Source organism: Ziziphus jujuba, chromosome 8, assembly GCF_031755915.1.
Source record: "Ziziphus jujuba cultivar Dongzao chromosome 8, ASM3175591v1".
Lineage (NCBI taxonomy): Eukaryota > Viridiplantae > Streptophyta > Magnoliopsida > Rosales > Rhamnaceae > Ziziphus > Ziziphus jujuba.
The window spans coordinates 8,757,466-8,774,749 of record NC_083386.1 but is presented as its reverse complement, the minus strand read 5'-3'; the positions used below and the strand labels follow the sequence as shown (position 1 = coordinate 8,774,749).

Genomic DNA, 17,284 nt, shown 5'->3' with positions numbered 1-17,284 from the left:
CTCTCATAATCATATCTCATCACTTTGTATTTTTCATGTTGATTATTACTTTGTTTTTGTATATTAATCTTATCTTAGACAAAAGTAATATTCACTCATGTCATAGGTTTGGCACATCTAAGGAATTTTAAGTACTTTGAACTTGAAATTCATAGTGCACAAAGTCTTTTGTCTGGCTTCTCCAAATTAGTCTTCTTGCGTGTTTTCTATAAGAGTTTTTCAAGCTTCTTCTTGCTCCAATTGGTTTTCAACATCTTTTCTGATGCATTTTAGAATACCATATGAAGTCATTAAAATTATGTATGAGAAATTTTCCTTGATCATGAATTGTTAGAAAATATATGAATGACTATCAGTAGGATATGAAGAAGGTCCTGCCAAACTTCCAATGAAGTTTTTATGTTAAATCTCCTGGTGTACTAGACAATTAATATCTTGGTTGTTCATCTTTTATTTGGTAGATGGATACTTAATTTCCTCCCAATATGTGTCAAGGTTAATAAAAATAATTGTGACATGAATAACACTAAAGAAGGTCACTCTTAGCTTACTTAGACAATCCCTGCCCTTGAAAAACTAAACTAGTGGAAGAAAAAAAAGAGAAATAAATTATTGATCCCCACACAACATAATTCTTGTAACTTAGCCAAGATAATTCTTTATTATATATGTAAATCAAATGATTCGCGCACACTAAAATATGGGAGGAGAAGTCAATTGTGCCTCTTTGGACTCTAGATCACACAAACTCAAGTATTATGACACCAACCAAAATGTTTACTAAAGACCACCAGAAATTGGCGACTGAGGGACAAAAATGGATGAAAGAAACAGCAACTTCTTGTACTGTTTTGGGTGCTCTCATTGTTACCATCATGTTTGCTGCGGCTTGTACACTTCCTGGAGGAAGCAATCAAGATACTTGTGTGCCCATATTTTCGAATAAAGAGCTGTTCATGGTTTTCATGATTTCAGATGCTATTTCACAATTTTCCTCAACGTCAATTTTAATGTTTTTTGCCATCCTGACTTCATCAGAGGAGGATTTCTTAAAATCTTTGCCTAAGAAGATGATGATTGGTCTTTCCACCCCTTTTTTCTCTATTGCAACCATGATGGTGCCTTTTGTGCTACACTTCTCATTGTGCTTGGATACAAATATTCATGGATTTTCGTTGTTGTCATCTCTCTTGCTAGCATTCCAGTCACCTTGTTTGTACTGATGCAATTTCCTCTGCTAGTCGAGATTTTCTTTCCCACATATGGAGCCCGCTTCTTTGACAGGAATGTTGAGATTCGGAATCAGGAATGTGTTTTCGTTTGACAGATTTCCTAATTGTAACAAAGATTTCCTGATTGTAACAAAGTGATTGGTAGACGGACATGGACATTTTTTTCGTTTTGTTTTGTTTTGTTTTTTAGAGGATATTATATACAACGTTGCATGCATAATTTATAATTTTCTTTTGACCAGAGATTCCATTGCAATCCAAAACCCTATAGCTAGAGAGATCAAAAGGATGTTTAACCATATACATATCATATAGAAATTATCTAGTAGTCTCCATCGGACAGCTTATATTTAATGTGCAAATGGCTTATTGCCAATGATAGAACGTTAAGCATTCAATATAAGGAACCAGTAGATGCTTCTGATATATCCTCTATGGTATGCATAACCATTTGTATCCAAAATAATTTGTGAAGTTAATGTTGAAGTTCTCAATAAACAGCATGCTAGCCATTTTATGAAGGATGAATCATGTCCCAGAAGAAAGACAGCTCTGGATTCTTGCATACACTATAATTCTTTGCCCCGCTTTGTTCAGCACATCCCACATCCATATTCATTGCTTACTCCAACACAACACGGCTTCAATGGAGATTTCCTGGAACAAAACAACGATGATCCATAATGATGATGCAATAAAAATTTATTAACTGTAGCATCGAGCTAGCAAATTTCTTACCGTTTGTTCGTTCGACTTTCACTCTAAAACACCACATCTCAGTACAGTATAGATATCTCATCGCTAGTCATGATGACAAATAGTATTATTTTTGTATACAAATTAATTTAGCTGTGATGTTCTTTTGCTTGGAAAACGTGGACTAAAAAGCAGTGCAGAGGTCCAAAACAACAATTGCGTTCTTCTTCTGATCAGTTCGAAGAAAGATCACAAGAAATTGTTGGGTGAGGGAGAAAAATGGATGAAAGAGACAGCAACTTCATGCTTAGTACCTACTTAGGTGCTCTCATTGTTACTATGATGTTTGCTGCAGCTTTTATAGTTAGGTGCTCTCATTGTTACTATGAAATCGGTCCATGTTCAAACATCAAAACTTATAGACCAAATGTGTGCAATGACAAGAAGTTTGGATCAAACCCAGATGGAGACTGTTTTGTAAATGGTGCACTCTTTTGAGCTGTCGATCGAAGAAATGTTGAATTTATAATAAGTTTGTTAAGAGCAAAACCAGAGCTGGTGGAAACAAGTGATGACTTAGGGAGGAACATATTTATGTTTGCATACATCGTCAAGCAAACTTTTTGAACCTTATACATAGATTGAACTCGCAATTAGTAGCTGCCATCGCCATAGATATGAATGGAAACAACATGTTGCACATGGCAGGACAATTGTGGTCACTTATCCACAACTTGATCAAATTTCTGGAGTAGCTTTACAAATGCAGAGAAAATTACAATGGTTTAAGGTCATCTCTAATCGCTTATTTTTCTTTTTATTAGTTTACCTTAGTAAATGCAATACTGTCTAGAAAAAGATAGATACAAAAGTTATGTTCATTAAGTGTCTATAAAGTTTTGACACATCTTAGGCATTTTAAGTAGGTACTTAGAACTTGAAGTTAATAATGCACAAAGTCTTTAGGCTTCTTTTTTCTTGCTTCTTTTTTTTTTTTTTTTTTGTGTAATATCATGCATGAATATTATTTACAAAAAAATTGCCTTGATCAAGAATTGTTAACACATGAATGGTTATGATCAGTTGACTCTGAATTAGAAGGTCCTGCGAGTTTTCATTAATGAATTTTCCAAGTAGTTAAATCTCCTAATTCTACTAGCTACGTAATATTTAATTTCTTAGTTTATTATTATTGTTATTTTTTCGGTAGAGAGACACTTTTTGTATTTTTTTTCTTTTTTTTTTGGGGTAAGATTGGTAGAGAGACACTTCTGTCAATATGTGTCACGTCCGTAATAAACCTTGAAAGGGACCACATTCTGAAAAGAATACATATATATAACACTCATAGAAAGCTAGTTAGTCTTTTTGCCTATTAATATGTAACATCACCCCTGCACCTTCATAAAATCAAAAACAAAGTCTTTCAATTGATTAAATTTGTTCATAACATTAGTTTTCCTCTCCCTGCATGCTCATGACCAATGTTATTATTGGGCAACAAAAGAGGGATTCGATTTGCACCGTTAAAAGCTGGTGCTTTGGGGTTCAACAAGGTTTCTTTGTCAATATTTGGTTGCACATAAGTGTCATCGAGATTCTCAATGCTATGGTAAAGCTTACCAACCATGGCATTGCTTGACAGCTGATTTATTACCGTACCAACTGGCCAAGACTACCCTTATAGAAAATGTAACAGACCAATACTGGCATATCGATCTGGATACCGGCTCTTATATCAAAAGCGACAGCCCACCCATATGAGATATTATCCATTTTGGATCCAGTCCATACAGTTTTGTCAAAACGCATCTCAATAGAAAAGCATATAATATTATATAAAATAACTCATTTTGCCTATAATAACAGCATTTGTTTTTAATAGTAAAAGCATCCGAAGAAATGGTATGTATTACTCCTGCTTATAATTGGCGTCCCCTGCAATTACCACTCTCTTTTAGAGTGCATGCAAGTTATATTTAGAGAATACAAATATAAGTTATGAATACAATTATGTACGTTTAATTTTATAGCCATTCCCTGAAGATTTTGTACTCCTCTCTGCATCATATATGTTAGGGATTTCAGACATACTACTGTAATGTGATAAGTTAATCTGTTAGTTCTCACAGTATATCTAATTAAATTCTGTACATGTTTAATAGAGAAGGATTAACATCACAAATTTTGGTCATTGCGATGAGCATTAAATAGGTATGTCATATTTATATTTTTTTTCTTTTACCTACTTTCTCCTACTTATTTGTCTCTTCTTTTAGAAACCCATGGCGGAAGTTGTTTTGCTACCAACTCAGGGATTAAGTATTTATATGACATGAGATTGGTTCATGTTCAGACATTACAACTTCTACGCCAAATGTGTGCAATGACAGGAAGTTTGGATGAAATCTAAATGGAACCTTGTTTTGTATACCGTGCTCTGTGTCAAGCTGTTGTTTGAGGGAATGTAGAGTTTATATAAGTTTGTCAAAAGCATATCCAGATGTGGCGGAGACCTGTGATGAGTTACGGAGGAACATATTTATGCGTGCAATCCTACACTGTCAAGCGAACTTTTTTAACCTCATACATAGATTGGACTCGAAATTAGCAGCGGCAACCGCTGTAGATAGGTATGGAAACAACATGTTGCATATGGCAGGAATGTTGGCACCTTACCATAATCAAATTTCCGGAGCAGCTTCACAAATGCAGAGAGAATTACAATGGTTTAAGATCATCTGTCATCATCATATCTCATCACTTTGTATTTTTCATGTTAATTATTAATTTGTTTTTGTATATTAATCTTCTCTTAGACAAAAATAAGATTCATTCATGTCAAGGGTTTGGCACATCTAAGGAATTCTTTTTACTTTAGCACTTGAAATTCATAATGTACGAAGTCTTTAGGCTGGCTTCTCCAAATTGGTTTTCTTGCACGTTTTCCGTAGAGTTTTTTCAAGCTTGATGATTGGTCTTTCCACCCTTTATTTCTCTATTGCAACCATGATGATAGCCTTTTGCGCTACACTTCGCATTGTGCTTAGATACAAATATTCATGGATTTTCGTTTCCAGCCACCTTGTTTGTACTGATGCAATTTCCTCTGCTAGTTGAGATTTTTTTTCCACATATGGAGCAGGCATCCTTGACAGGAATGTTAAGATTTGGAATTAGGAATGTGTTTTCGTTTGACAGATTTCCTAATTGTAACAAAGTGAATGGTATATAAACATGGACATTTTTTTCGTTTTGTTTTGTTTTGTGGAGGATATTATATACAACGTTACATGCATAATTTATAATTTTCTTTTGACTAGAGATTCCATTGCAATCCAAAACCATATAGCTAGAGAGATCAAAAGGATGTTTAACCATATACGTATCATATAGAAATTATCTAGTAGTCTCCATCGGACAGCTTATATTTAATGTGCAAATGGCTTATTACCAATGATAGAATGTTAAGCATTCAATATAAGGAGCCACTAGATTCTTCTGGTATGTCCTCTATGGCATGCATAACCATTTGTATCTAAAATAATTTGTGAAGATAATATTAAAGTTCTCAATAAACAGCATGCCAGCCATTTTCTGAAGGATGAATCATGTCCCAGAAGAAAGACGACTCTGGATTCTTGCATACACTATAATTCTTTGCCCGCTTTGATCAACACATCCTACAACCGTATTCATTGCTTATACCAGCACAACACTGCTTCAATGGATTTCCTGGAACAAAACAACCATAATCCATAATAATGATGCAGTAAAAATTTATTAACCGTAAGATCGATCTAGCAAATTTCTTGGCATTTGTTCGTTCAACTTTCACTCTAAAACACCACATGTAGCCATGATGACAAGTAGTATTATTTTTGTATACAAATTAATTTACCTGTGATGTACTTTTGCTTTGCAAACGTGGACTAAAAGGCAGTGTAGAGGTCCAAAATCACAATTACATTCTTATTCTGATCAGTTCGAAGAAAGATCACAAGAAATTGTTGGGTGAGGGAGAAAAATGGAAGAAATAGACAGCAGCTTCATGCTCAGTACCTACTTAGGTGCTTTCATTGTTACAATGATGTTTGCTGTATCTTTTACAGTTCCTGGAGGATACCATGGTCATTTTGGGTTTCCATTTTTTATTTTTTTTAAAAACCAAGAAACTGTTCATGATTTTCATAATTTCAGATTCCATGTCACTCTTTTCCTCAACAACTTTTTTGATGCTTTTGGCAATCTTTACCTCTAGATATGCAGAAGAAGATTTCCTTCAATCTTCACCTAGGAAGTTGATGTTTGGCCTTTTCACTCTTTTCTTCTCTACTGCCTCCATGATTGTAACCTTTTGTGCTACACTTCTTATTGTGCTTAGATAAAGATATTCATGGATTTTCGTTCCTATCATTTGCCTTGCTAGCATTGTATTAATTAAGAAAACTCAATCTCAGTGATTCCAGGCATCAAAAGTATATAATCCATTGTATCATTATAGTATTCACAGTCAATAATTTCCTTACTCGTCTATTAATACCGCCTATTGCTTTAGCTTCCTTTCCTTGCAATGTCTTGCAAGTGTGTAAATGTAAACGTTGTAGTAAAATACGCCTCGATCATTTTCAAAATTCTTTATTGTATCTACTTATTATTTATTTAATATTTAAAAAAATTATATTAAATACTTATTGAATTTTCCACATAAAATCATAAAAAAACTTTTTTAGATTTTTAACTTCTTGAAAATAATTTTAAAAAATTATTTTTTGATAAATAAAGATTTGTTAACTCTTGTAAAAAATCATTTTAAAATATTGCTTCTGCTAAAACAAATTCTAAACCTTTTATGTAAATCTTATTCGTAAATCCGAATTTTCTATCCTCTTTTTGGTGTCTTATTTTTTATTACTATTCATACGATAACATTTCATTTAGGAAACAAACTAAAATAAAATAAATATTTTTAAAATAATGCAGCATTGGAGACTAAATTTGGAAGGAATGGGGAGTGTCATATGGACCCTGGCAGTTCCTATCTCTATCATCATTTGGGCCAGTTTATAAGCCTTTTGGACTTCTCATCGGCTAGACTTGATTTCCTCCCTTATTAAAGTAAAAAGTTTTGGTAGACCCGAACTTCGGAAGAATAAATTTTTAATTAAAAAAAATATCTGTTTTGTAAAATAATAAAAAATATCTGTTTTGTAAAATAATAAAAGTTAAAAAAATTTTCTAAAAAATCAATTTCATTTTTATATTATCAATAAGCCGGAGTTTGAATAATTATAAAAAAATAAAAATAAAAAAATTCAACAATTTAGTAAAAAAAAATAAATAAAGAAACAATTTAATAATGGAAATGTGATTTATTCATTTGTGAGGCTTGTGAAATAATAATTTTGTAAATGAAAATTAGTTTGACAATATTTAAGAGACTTTGTTAAACCGTGTAAAACGGATCTTAGACTCTCTGTAAAAGATTGATTTGATTTTCATTGCCAAAGATTTTCTAGTACAATATTTAAATTGTTATCACTAAAAAATGGTCAATTATCCTCCTCAATCCCACACCCCAAACTTTTACTCTTTTTTTTTTTTTCATTTAAAAAAGGAAACAAAAAACTTTACACTTTTATCCTTTCTTTTTTTCCTTTTTGTTTCATTATTATTTTTGGTCATCACATTTTGCTTTTTACCGACAAACCGAAGCGGAAAAAACTGCTACCAAGCCCCCATTTCAAAAATAATAATAATAGTAGTAATAATAAAATTTATAAAAAAGAAAAGTTTTTTCCGACTCTCTTTGTATTTTTCCATATTACACTTCAAACAATTCCCTCCTCAATCATCCAAACTCAAATATTTTTTAGAATATCCACATTCCACTTTTAAAAAAATGTAAGAACTTCCGCTTTTTTTTTTTTTTTTTTTTCTCTTTTTTGGTTGTAACTTAAAATTTTACTTCTATATATATGTACTAGCTTGAGCATCATCAATTACAGTCACTTTGTTTGTATTTATGCAATTTCCTCTTCCGGTTGACATTTTCTTTTTTTGCTTATGAACGAGGAATCCTTGATAAGAAAGCTAGGATTTGGAAATACGGTATATGTATATTATAAGTTATATATATATATATATATATTTGTTTTAATTTTCCTGTAATAAAATTCGTACCTGGATGTTTTGTGTTATGTTTCCTACCTCGTGTATATGTAACTTTTTTATTTTCAAATAATGGAGATGAAGGGCCTATTTGAGAGTTCATGTGCAATGTCTTAAATTATTTCAAAGAAAATAAAATTGTTTTTAAAACTGTTTGACTGATGTATTTTATGGTGCTTTTTATTTGTTTTGTTTTAAGGAAATGATTCTGAAAATAGAAACACTTTGATGTGCCAGAGTTTATAATAAAAAACCTATCTTGAAAAATCATTTTGTAGTTTTTTTTTTTTAAATGCTAAATAAAATCAATTTGTTAATACGAAAAAAAAAAAAAAGTAAAATCAATTTGTTTTCAGATTATCAAGAAGCCAGAGTTTTAATGATCAAAACAACACTTTCACTCCATAATAATGAAGATGTTTGACAAAAAAAATAATAATAATATTTTGTTAGACTTGTGAAATAATATTTTGACAATTGAGACTTATACGTGCACTTTATTAAACCGCGTGAAACTGATAAAATTTTCAAATACTTCTGCCAAGCCACATTTCAAAAGAAAAAAAAACCATTTTCCAACTTTCTATACAGTTTCCGTTTTTCACCTCAAACACTTCTCTATCTTCCAGCTCGAATATTTCTTGGGGTACAAAATGTAAGAACTTCCACTTACTTTCTCTCACTACTTTCATTTCCAATTTTTATCTGCAAAATTACTTCTATATAGTAATATATAATTGCTTGAGTTATTCTTTATTTATTTATTTATTTTTTGGAAAAAACTTTTGCTGCAGCATATGTTTCACTACTTCTAACAAAAAAACTTCTGTTCGTCTAAAAGTTTTTTTTTTTTTTTTTTTTTTGGTATTATGTTTTGGTTATGCAAAAATTGAAGTATTTTGAGGCAGATCCCATGAGTAGTAGTAAAGAAGAAAGAATTGTTCCAGAAGTTCTTGACAAAGAGAACTATGTGGATTGGAGTGTTAGGGTTCATACCTATTTGTTGGCTAAAGATCTTTGGGATATTGTGGAGTCCAATGATGAACCTCCAAAACCAGCAGATCATGGAAATGTTGATGAAAATAGTGACAGAGTAGGAGCTGAATACAGAGCTTGGAGGAAGAAGAATGCTGCTGCTCTCCATGCCATCCAGATTTGTTGTGGGCCAGATGCTTTTTCAGTGATTAGAGATATCACTTCTGCCAAAATTGCTTGGGAGACTTTGGCTTCCAAGTTCAAGCCACAGCTTCTCAGAGCCAAAACAATGGTGAGCTCTGAATCGCCAAGAAGTGAAGGTTAGCAGCAGACCATTTCTCTCTCTCTCTCTCTTTTTATTTTATTTTATTTTATTTTTTGATAATCCATAATCTCTCTCCTGAGTCTTAGCGAAGAAGGATAGAGAAAAATAATAATAAATAATTTATTAATTGCTGGTAGATTGGGCTTGATCATAGGCCCATATAGTGTTAACTAGCCCAATGAAAGACGAATAGCTTTGTGATAAATTTTAGTTCTTAGGCTCGGAAAAGACTAGCATATTAATGTTCTTGTTTAGTCAGCAAAGAATCAGATTCTTCAGATTCTTCTTCTAACAAGATAGCAATAGTTTAGCTTAAGGAGGCAATGTAAGTAAGGTGTTTCTTAGTTTGGGAGGACATATGTAGAAAGTAAATGCGGCATTTGGCCTCCCATAAAAAAAATAAATAAATAAAATAAAATAAAACAAACAAGGATAGCTTGTGGTCATAACTAATTATTATTATTATTTTGATTATTTTGCAGTGACTATTTCAAGTGACGACTTCAATCTAAACGAGCCCTTCTACAATGCCGTATGGAGTGGTGATTGGCAGGCAACAAATGAGTTCATTGCCAGAAATCCTGATGTAGTTAGAGCAAGGATTACATATTCAGGGAGGACAGCTCTTCATGTTGCGGCCATTAATGGGCATATGAGCATAGTGGAGACATTGGTGGATAAAATGTCTGAAGAAGACTTGGAAATAAAAGACATAAATGGTTTCACAGCTCTTGCAATAGCAGCTACGTATAATGCAAGCATTAAAATAGCTGAATGCATGGTTAGAAAGAATACCAAAATCCTTACCATTCATGTCACAGACATGCTTCCTGCTGCACTGGCTTTTCGTTATGGTCATATGAAAATGGGTCGGTATCTGTATACTGTCACACCGCTTGATAATCTGGTATTGCCACAGAATGGCATAGATGGCGCTACGCTCATTTGCAATGCTATATATATGCAAAGTTTCGGTGAGAGTTTGTGTCAATTTACATTTTACTATTGTTGTGTGACACTGTTTTTATTGACATGGATCCAGAATTTGATAAGCTGATTTGATATCTCTAGTTTTACCTGTTTAGTGCTATCACTGTTGATAATTTGATTATGTAATGTAGATGTTGCTTGGGAACTGCTCAAGCATTGCCCACGGTTGGCTGTTACTCCAGACCGCTTTGGGCGACCCCCCATCTATGCATTGGCAAATCTACCTTCTGCATTTCTCAGTGGGAGCAGGCTCAGATTTTGGCAAAAATGGATCTATGACTGTTGGTGCCTTATACCTTCTTTTAGATACTGAAATCATATATGCCTTTATTTGGGTTCTATCTCTCTCTCTCTCTCTCTCTCTCTCTCTCTCTCTCTCTCTCTCTCTCTCTTTAACACTGTCAACCATGGTTGAATAATATTCTTAATTATGAGAAATAGCTTATAATGTTAAATATTGAGTTCCTTTCTTCTTCATAGGTATTTATATTGATCCAGCTTGTGCCATCAATGATATCTGTATAGAACTGAACAATATACGTCTGCTCACCTATAACATGAGTATCATCAGATCTCCAGGTATGTTTACAATTTGGACTGCACTTTTTCGGACATACTAATGTAATGTATAATCAGTTAGTTCACACAGTATATCAACGTAAATTCTGTACATATTTAACAGAGAAGGATTCACATCACAAATTTTGGTCATTCCGAGGATTGGCATTGAAATTTCTTAAAATGTTAGGTATGAAATTTAATCTTCTTTTTTTTTTAATTACTTTCTTCTACTAATTTGTCTGTTCTTTTAGAAACATTCAATAGCTGAAGTTGTTTTGCTACCAACTCAGGGATTAAGTTTTTATATGATATGAAATTGGTCCATGTTCAAACCTTTCAACTTCTACACCAAATGTGTGCAATGACAAGAAGTTTGGATGAAATCCAAATGGAAGCTTGTTTTGTATATGGTGCTCTGTTTCGAGCTGTTGATCGAGGGAATGTCGAGTTTATAATAAGTTTGCTAAAAGCAAATCAAGAGCTGGTGGAGACCTGTGATGAGTTGTGGAGGAACATATTTATGCGTGCAATCCTGTATCGCCAAGCAAACGTTTTTAACCTTATACATAGATTGGACTCGAAACTAGCAGCTGCAACCGCTGTAGATAGGCATGGAAACAACATGTTGCATATGGCTGGAATGTTGGCACCTTATCCACAACTTAATCAAATTTCTGGAGCAGCTTTACAAATGCAGAGAGAATTACAATGGTTTAAGGTCGCTTCTCTTCACTTCGTATTTTTCTTATTAGTTATTAGTTTATTTTAGTATATTTAATCTTATCTTGGGCAAAATAATATCCATTCACGTCATAGGTTTGGCACATCTAAGGCATTTTTAAGTACTTCAGACGTTGAAATTCATAATGCACAAAGTTTTTTAGGCTGACTTCTCTAAATCGGTCTTCTTGCATGTTTTCTGCAAGAGTTTTTTTCAAGCTTCTTCTTGCTCCAACTGGTTTTTGACATCTTTTCTGATGTATTTTAGGAAAATGTATACAGTCATGAAAATTACATACGAAAAACTTGCCTTGATCATGAATTGTGAGAAAACATATGAATGATTATCGGTAGTATATTAATAGCACATATAAGTAATTATATAATGTACTGTGTATATTGCTTGTGTATTAAGTTTAGTGCTCAAGTGTTTAGGGTTTATTATGTGTGTGTTAGTGTAACGTGCTGGTCAAGCCCACTTGTAGTCTTGTATTAAGTTTGATATTTTTATGACAGAATCAGAGCATTTAATATTTCTAAAAGCTCTCATATGAAGAAGGTCCTGCCAGTCTTCAAATGAACTTTTCAAGTTAAATCTCCTAAATATATTTCTTTTTGGTATGGAGATACTTGACTTCCAATATGTGTCTAGTTTTTCTTAAAGGTTTCGTGAACCTTGAGAAGGACCAAACTCAAAAAAAGTTACTCTTAGCCCACTAACCTCACCCCTGCCCTAGAAAAACTAAACCACTGGGAGAAAACAAGAAGAATAAATGATTGATCTCCACACAACATAATTCTTATAATTAGTAGCCGAGATAATTATTTATTATACATGTAAATCAAATGATTGTCACACACAAATTCATGTTGTGTTTCGTTTAAAAAAATAATATTTAATTGATAAAGTTGTGATGACATTTGGTTTTCTCTCCTTTTTATTTATTTATTTATTTATTTTATGAACAAAAATATAGGAGGTGGAGTCAATTGTGCCTCCTTGGACTATAGAGCACACAAACTCAAGTATTTTGACACCAGCCCAAGTGTTTACTAGAGACCACAAGAATTTGAGGACTGAGGGAGAAAAATGGATGAAAGGGACAGCAACTTCTTGTACAGTTGTGGGTGCTCTCATTGTTACCATCATGTTTGCTGCAGCTTTTACAGTTCCTGGAGGAAACAATCAAGATACTGGTGTGCCCATATTTTTGAATAAAGAGCTGTTTATGGTTTTCATAATATCAGATACTATTTCACTTTTTTCCTCCACAACCTCAGTGTTAATGTTTTTAGGCATCCTTACCTCAAGATATGCAGAAGAGGATTTCTTAAAATCTTTGCCTAAGAAGATGATGATTGGTCTTTCCACCCTCTTTTTCTCTATTGCAACCATGATGATAGCCTTTTGTGCTACACTTCTCATTGTGCTTAGAGACAAATATTCATGGATTTTCTTTCCTGTCATTTCTCTTGCTAGCATTCCAGTCACCTTGTTTGCAATGATGCAATTTCCTCTTCTAGTTGAGATTTTCTTTTCCACGTACGGAGCAGGCATCTTTGACAGGAATGTTCAGATTTGGAATTAGGAATGTGTATATATTATGTATTTTCGTTTGACAGATTTCTTAATTGTAACAAAGTGATTGGTATATGTATTTTTTTCTTTTGTTTTGTAGATGATATTATATACGATGTACACGCATAATTTATAATTTGCTTTTTATCAAACTTGAGATTCCATTGAATCCAAAACCTAATAACCTAATAGCCAGAGAGATTCGATACAAGTTCTCTGATGGATCTAGTAAATGCTTCTGATATATCTTATATGCTATAAATAACCATTTGTATCTAAAATAATTTGTAAAGAGAAGGTTGAAGTTCTGAATAAACAGCATGCCAGCCTTTCTGTGAAGGATGAATCATGTCCCAGAAGAAAGACAGCTCCCAATTCTTGCGTACACCATACTTCTTTGCCCCACTTTGATCAACACTCCTACATCCATATCCATTACTTATACCAACACAACAAGGCTTCAATGGATTTCCTGCAACAAAGAAATCATGATACATATTACTGATGCATTAAAAATTATTAATTATAAAATCAAGCTATCAAATTTCTTGCCATTTGTTCGTTCCACTTTTCACGCTAAAACCACTACATGTCATCACGTTATCAATATCTCACTGTTAGTGATGACAAATAGTATTATTTTTGTATACAAATTAATTTACCTGTTATGATCTTTTGCTTTGCAAATGCGGACAGAAACGCAGTAGAGGTCTAAAACAACAATTACATTCTTCTTCTGACCAGTTTGAAAAGTAGTGTTCAGACTTTGCATTCGTTGCCAAAGTTGTTGGTTGTGAAAATTTGAAAGCAAGTTCCAATCTTGATTGCAGGAGTTCCAAGATGAGTATACAGTTATCTGAGGCAAACATCTCAATGGATGTATTGTAGTAACTGATGTTTTTCTCACCCCCAAACTCAGTATTGGCTTTATATTATCAGCAAGTTGGTTAACTACTAATTTGCTGAGGTCTGACAAATCCTATATAATAATCATGTTTACAAGACAAAAGCATAAATATAATTAATAATCAGTTGACCAAAAATTAAATATTTGGTTTATTGTATCAGCAATTAAAGCAGAAGATGATCTACCATTTATAAGATCTAGACCTTGGAATATTAGAATATTTAATAATAATAACAATAATAATAATAATAATATAGCTAGTTTAACCACTCACCTTTGGGTTGTTGCCATGGTTAACAACAGAAGTGCCATAGTCATTGCCAGCAAGGGATAGAAGAGCAATGGACGGGTTAAGTTCTTGTTTGGTATACCATTTTTGTTGACGTAGCTGTTGAAAAAAGCTGATTTGGGTAGACATATTTGGAGGTTTCTCCAATGTGTTGAAAACACCTTTCCCATCATATGCGAAGTTCATTCCATTTTCTACTTCCCATTTCTCCACATCTCCTCTCCCTGTGTATGGAACCGGAGATCTTATGCCCAAAGACCAAGCTGTATCCAAAAAACATTTTAAATTAAAAATACAAAAGTATATATATATATATATATCTATTTCCCATATGGTATTCAATTCATTAAAGAAAACAAATATAATGAGAAAATAATAATATAATAATATAAGTACTTGATAAAATGGAATATGCAACATTAATGCTTAATAACCAGAATTTTCCTTAAAGTTCAATTCAGAAATTTGAATCTCCTTTCCATTGATCAACAGGTAATGAAGCATAGAAATAGCTCTACATGTGTACGTAAGTAATCAGTAAGAACATGGCCATCGGAGAAAAAAATCCCAAGATTAAGGAAGCAATCACTCAGAAATTTGGTGATTATTTGAGGAGGGCAGAGGAGATTAGAGACATTCTTGATAGTGGGGGTGGCAGTGGGCCTGCATCGAATGGTAATGCTGCAGCCCCTGCATCGCCAAAGTCAAAGGGTTGAGAACGGAAAGAAGGGGGGGATCCAGAACAGGAAAAGCTCAGGGCTGGCCTTGATTCTGTTATAATTACGGAGAAATCCAATGTGAAGTGGAATGATGTGGCTGGCCTTGAGAGCGCGAAGCAGGCATTGCAAGAGGCTGTCATATTGCGGGTTAAGTTTCCACAATTTTTCACTGGTTAGTACTTTTGATAGTGATGTTTGCATCTTGGTTCTTTTTGGCTTTTGGTTTTCTGGTCCATCCTGTATGCTTCTAATTTGCTGATAGATTTATTGTTTCATCGTGAGAATGATAGAGAGAAAACATTAATAGGTCATACCACAGCTTACATGAATTTAATAGGGAAATCAATTAGAACAAATTCTGTCCTAAGTTTACAACTTAAATGTAAATGGTAACTGGCATAATTCATGGTAATTTTGTAGTATAATTCCTTGCTGACGGAGTTACTGATCTCGACGACATCTTTGTCAAACTATTATCCTATGGACATAATGTTTTATTTCTCAGATATTGTTACATGGATGGACTTATTTGGTGCTTTGACAAGCATTCTTGGTGTCAATATGCAGTGTTTCTTCATCAGACCTTGTTTTAAAATGGATGGGGGAAATTGAAAAACTGGTTTCAAATCTTTTCCAAATGGCTCGTGATAGTTACTTATTAGGGATTATTGAATAGTTCATAGGAGTTGGGTGCTAATATCTTTATTATTTCTATTGACGAAAGAAACATAAGTCTAGCAAATATTATATAAAATAACTCATTTTGCTTATAATAACAGCATTTGTTTTTAATAGTAAAAGCATTCGAAGAAATGCTATATATTACTCCTGCTTATAATTGGCGTCCCCTGCAATGACCACTCTCTTTTAGAGTGCATGCAAGTTATATTTAGAGAATACAAACATAAGGTATGAATACAATTATGTACGTTTAATTTTATAGCCATTCCCTGAAGATTTTGTACTCCTCTCTGCATCATATATGTTAGCGATTTCAGACATACTACTGTAATGTGATAAGTTAATCTGTTAGTTCTCACAGTATATCTAATTAAATTCTGTACATGTTTAATAGAGAAGGATTAACATCACAAATTTTGGTCATTGCGATGAGCATTAAATAGGTATGTCATATTTATATATTTATTTTCTTTTACCTACTTTCTCCTACTTATTTGTCTCTTCTTTTAGAAACCCATGGCGGAAGTTGTTTTGCTACCAACTCAGGGATTAAGTATTTATATGACATGAGATTGGTTCATGTTCAGACATTACAAATTCTACACCAAATGTGTGCAATGACAGGAGGTTTGGATGAAATCTAAATGGAACCTTGTTTTGTATACCGTGCTCTGTGTCAAGCTGTTGTTTGAGGGAATGTAGAGTTTATATAAGTTTGTCAAAAGCATATCCAGATGTGGCGGAGACCTGTGATGAGTTACGGGGGAACATATTTATGCGTGCAATCCTACACTGTCAAGCGAACTTTTTTAACCTCATACATAGATTGGACTCGAAATTAGCAGCGGCAACCGCTGTAGATAGGTATGGAAACAACATGTTGCATATGGCAGGAATGTTGGCACCTTACCATAATCAAATTTCCGGAGCAGCTTCACAAATGCAGAGAGAATTACAATGGTTTAAGATCATCTGTCATCATCATATCTCATCACTTTGTATTTTTCATGTTAATTATTAATTTGTTTTTGTATATTAATCTTCTCTTAGACAAAAATAAGATTCATTCATGTCAAGGGTTTGGCACATCTAAGGAATTCTTTTTACTTTAGCACTTGAAATTCATAATGTACGAAGTCTTTAGGCTGGCTTCTCCAAATTGGTTTTCTTGCACGTTTTCCGTAGAGTTTTTTCAAGCTTGATGATTGGTCTTTCCACCCTTTATTTCTCTATTGCAACCATGATGATAGCCTTTTGCGCTACACTTCGCATTGTGCTTAGATACAAATATTCATGGATTTTCGTTTCCAGCCACCTTGTTTGTACTGATGCAATTTCCTCTGCTAGTTGAGATTTTTTTTCCACATATGGAGCAGGCATCCTTGACAGGAATGTTAAGATTTGGAATTAGGAATGTGTTTTCGTTTGACAGATTTCCT

At 33.3% G+C, this 17,284-nt stretch overlaps 2 protein-coding genes across 3 annotated transcripts; one reads left to right on the top strand and one right to left on the bottom strand.

The window, feature by feature from the left end:
• The first annotated feature begins 8,601 nt into the window (after positions 1 to 8,601).
• On the top strand, positions 8,602 to 13,396 carry LOC107413239 (uncharacterized). 2 transcript variants are annotated; one of them, XM_048466605.2, is made up of 8 exons: positions 8,602 to 8,754; positions 8,995 to 9,394; positions 9,882 to 10,373; positions 10,521 to 10,670; positions 10,870 to 10,968; positions 11,072 to 11,137; positions 11,241 to 11,668; positions 12,648 to 13,396. In XM_048466605.2, the coding sequence occupies exons 2-8, from the start codon at positions 9,013 to 9,015 to the stop codon at positions 13,257 to 13,259; spliced, it is 2,229 nt and encodes a 742-aa protein (XP_048322562.2). In that variant the 5' UTR covers positions 8,602 to 8,754; positions 8,995 to 9,012; the 3' UTR covers positions 13,260 to 13,396. The 2 variants fall into 2 exon arrangements, with proteins under 2 accessions (XP_048322562.2, XP_048322563.2); XM_048466606.2 differs by having other exon boundaries at positions 8,656 to 8,754; positions 9,008 to 9,394.
• A 190-nt stretch (positions 13,397 to 13,586) lies between these two features.
• On the bottom strand, positions 13,587 to 14,865 carry LOC112490877 (GDSL esterase/lipase At5g03610). The gene is made up of 3 exons (XM_048470473.2): positions 14,431 to 14,865; positions 13,912 to 14,228; positions 13,587 to 13,721 (listed from the first exon to the last, which is right to left on the bottom strand). The coding sequence occupies exons 1-3, from the start codon at positions 14,863 to 14,865 to the stop codon at positions 13,685 to 13,687; spliced, it is 789 nt and encodes a 262-aa protein (XP_048326430.2). The 3' UTR covers positions 13,587 to 13,684.
• Positions 14,866 to 17,284: the final 2,419 nt, after the last annotated feature.

Excerpts from the sequence above, each read along its gene's own strand:
- LOC107413239 (XM_048466605.2), top strand. The coding sequence starts at position 9,013 with ATGAGTAGTAGTAAAGAAGAAAGAATTGTTCCAGAAGTTCTTGACAAA. Across the intron at positions 10,374-10,520 it reads TATATATATGCAAAGTTTCG|ATGTTGCTTGGGAACTGCTC; the intron begins GTGAGAGTTTGT and ends TATGTAATGTAG. Across the intron at positions 11,138-11,240 it reads GAAATTTCTTAAAATGTTAG|GGATTAAGTTTTTATATGAT; the intron begins GTATGAAATTTA and ends CTACCAACTCAG.
- LOC112490877 (XM_048470473.2), bottom strand. The coding sequence starts at position 14,865 with ATGTTGCATATTCCATTTTATCAAGTACTTATATTATTATATTATTAT. Across the intron at positions 14,229-14,430 it reads ACCATGGCAACAACCCAAAG|GATTTGTCAGACCTCAGCAA; the intron begins GTGAGTGGTTAA and ends ATTATTATATAG. Across the intron at positions 13,722-13,911 it reads AAAGCAAAAGATCATAACAG|GAAATCCATTGAAGCCTTGT; the intron begins GTAAATTAATTT and ends TCTTTGTTGCAG.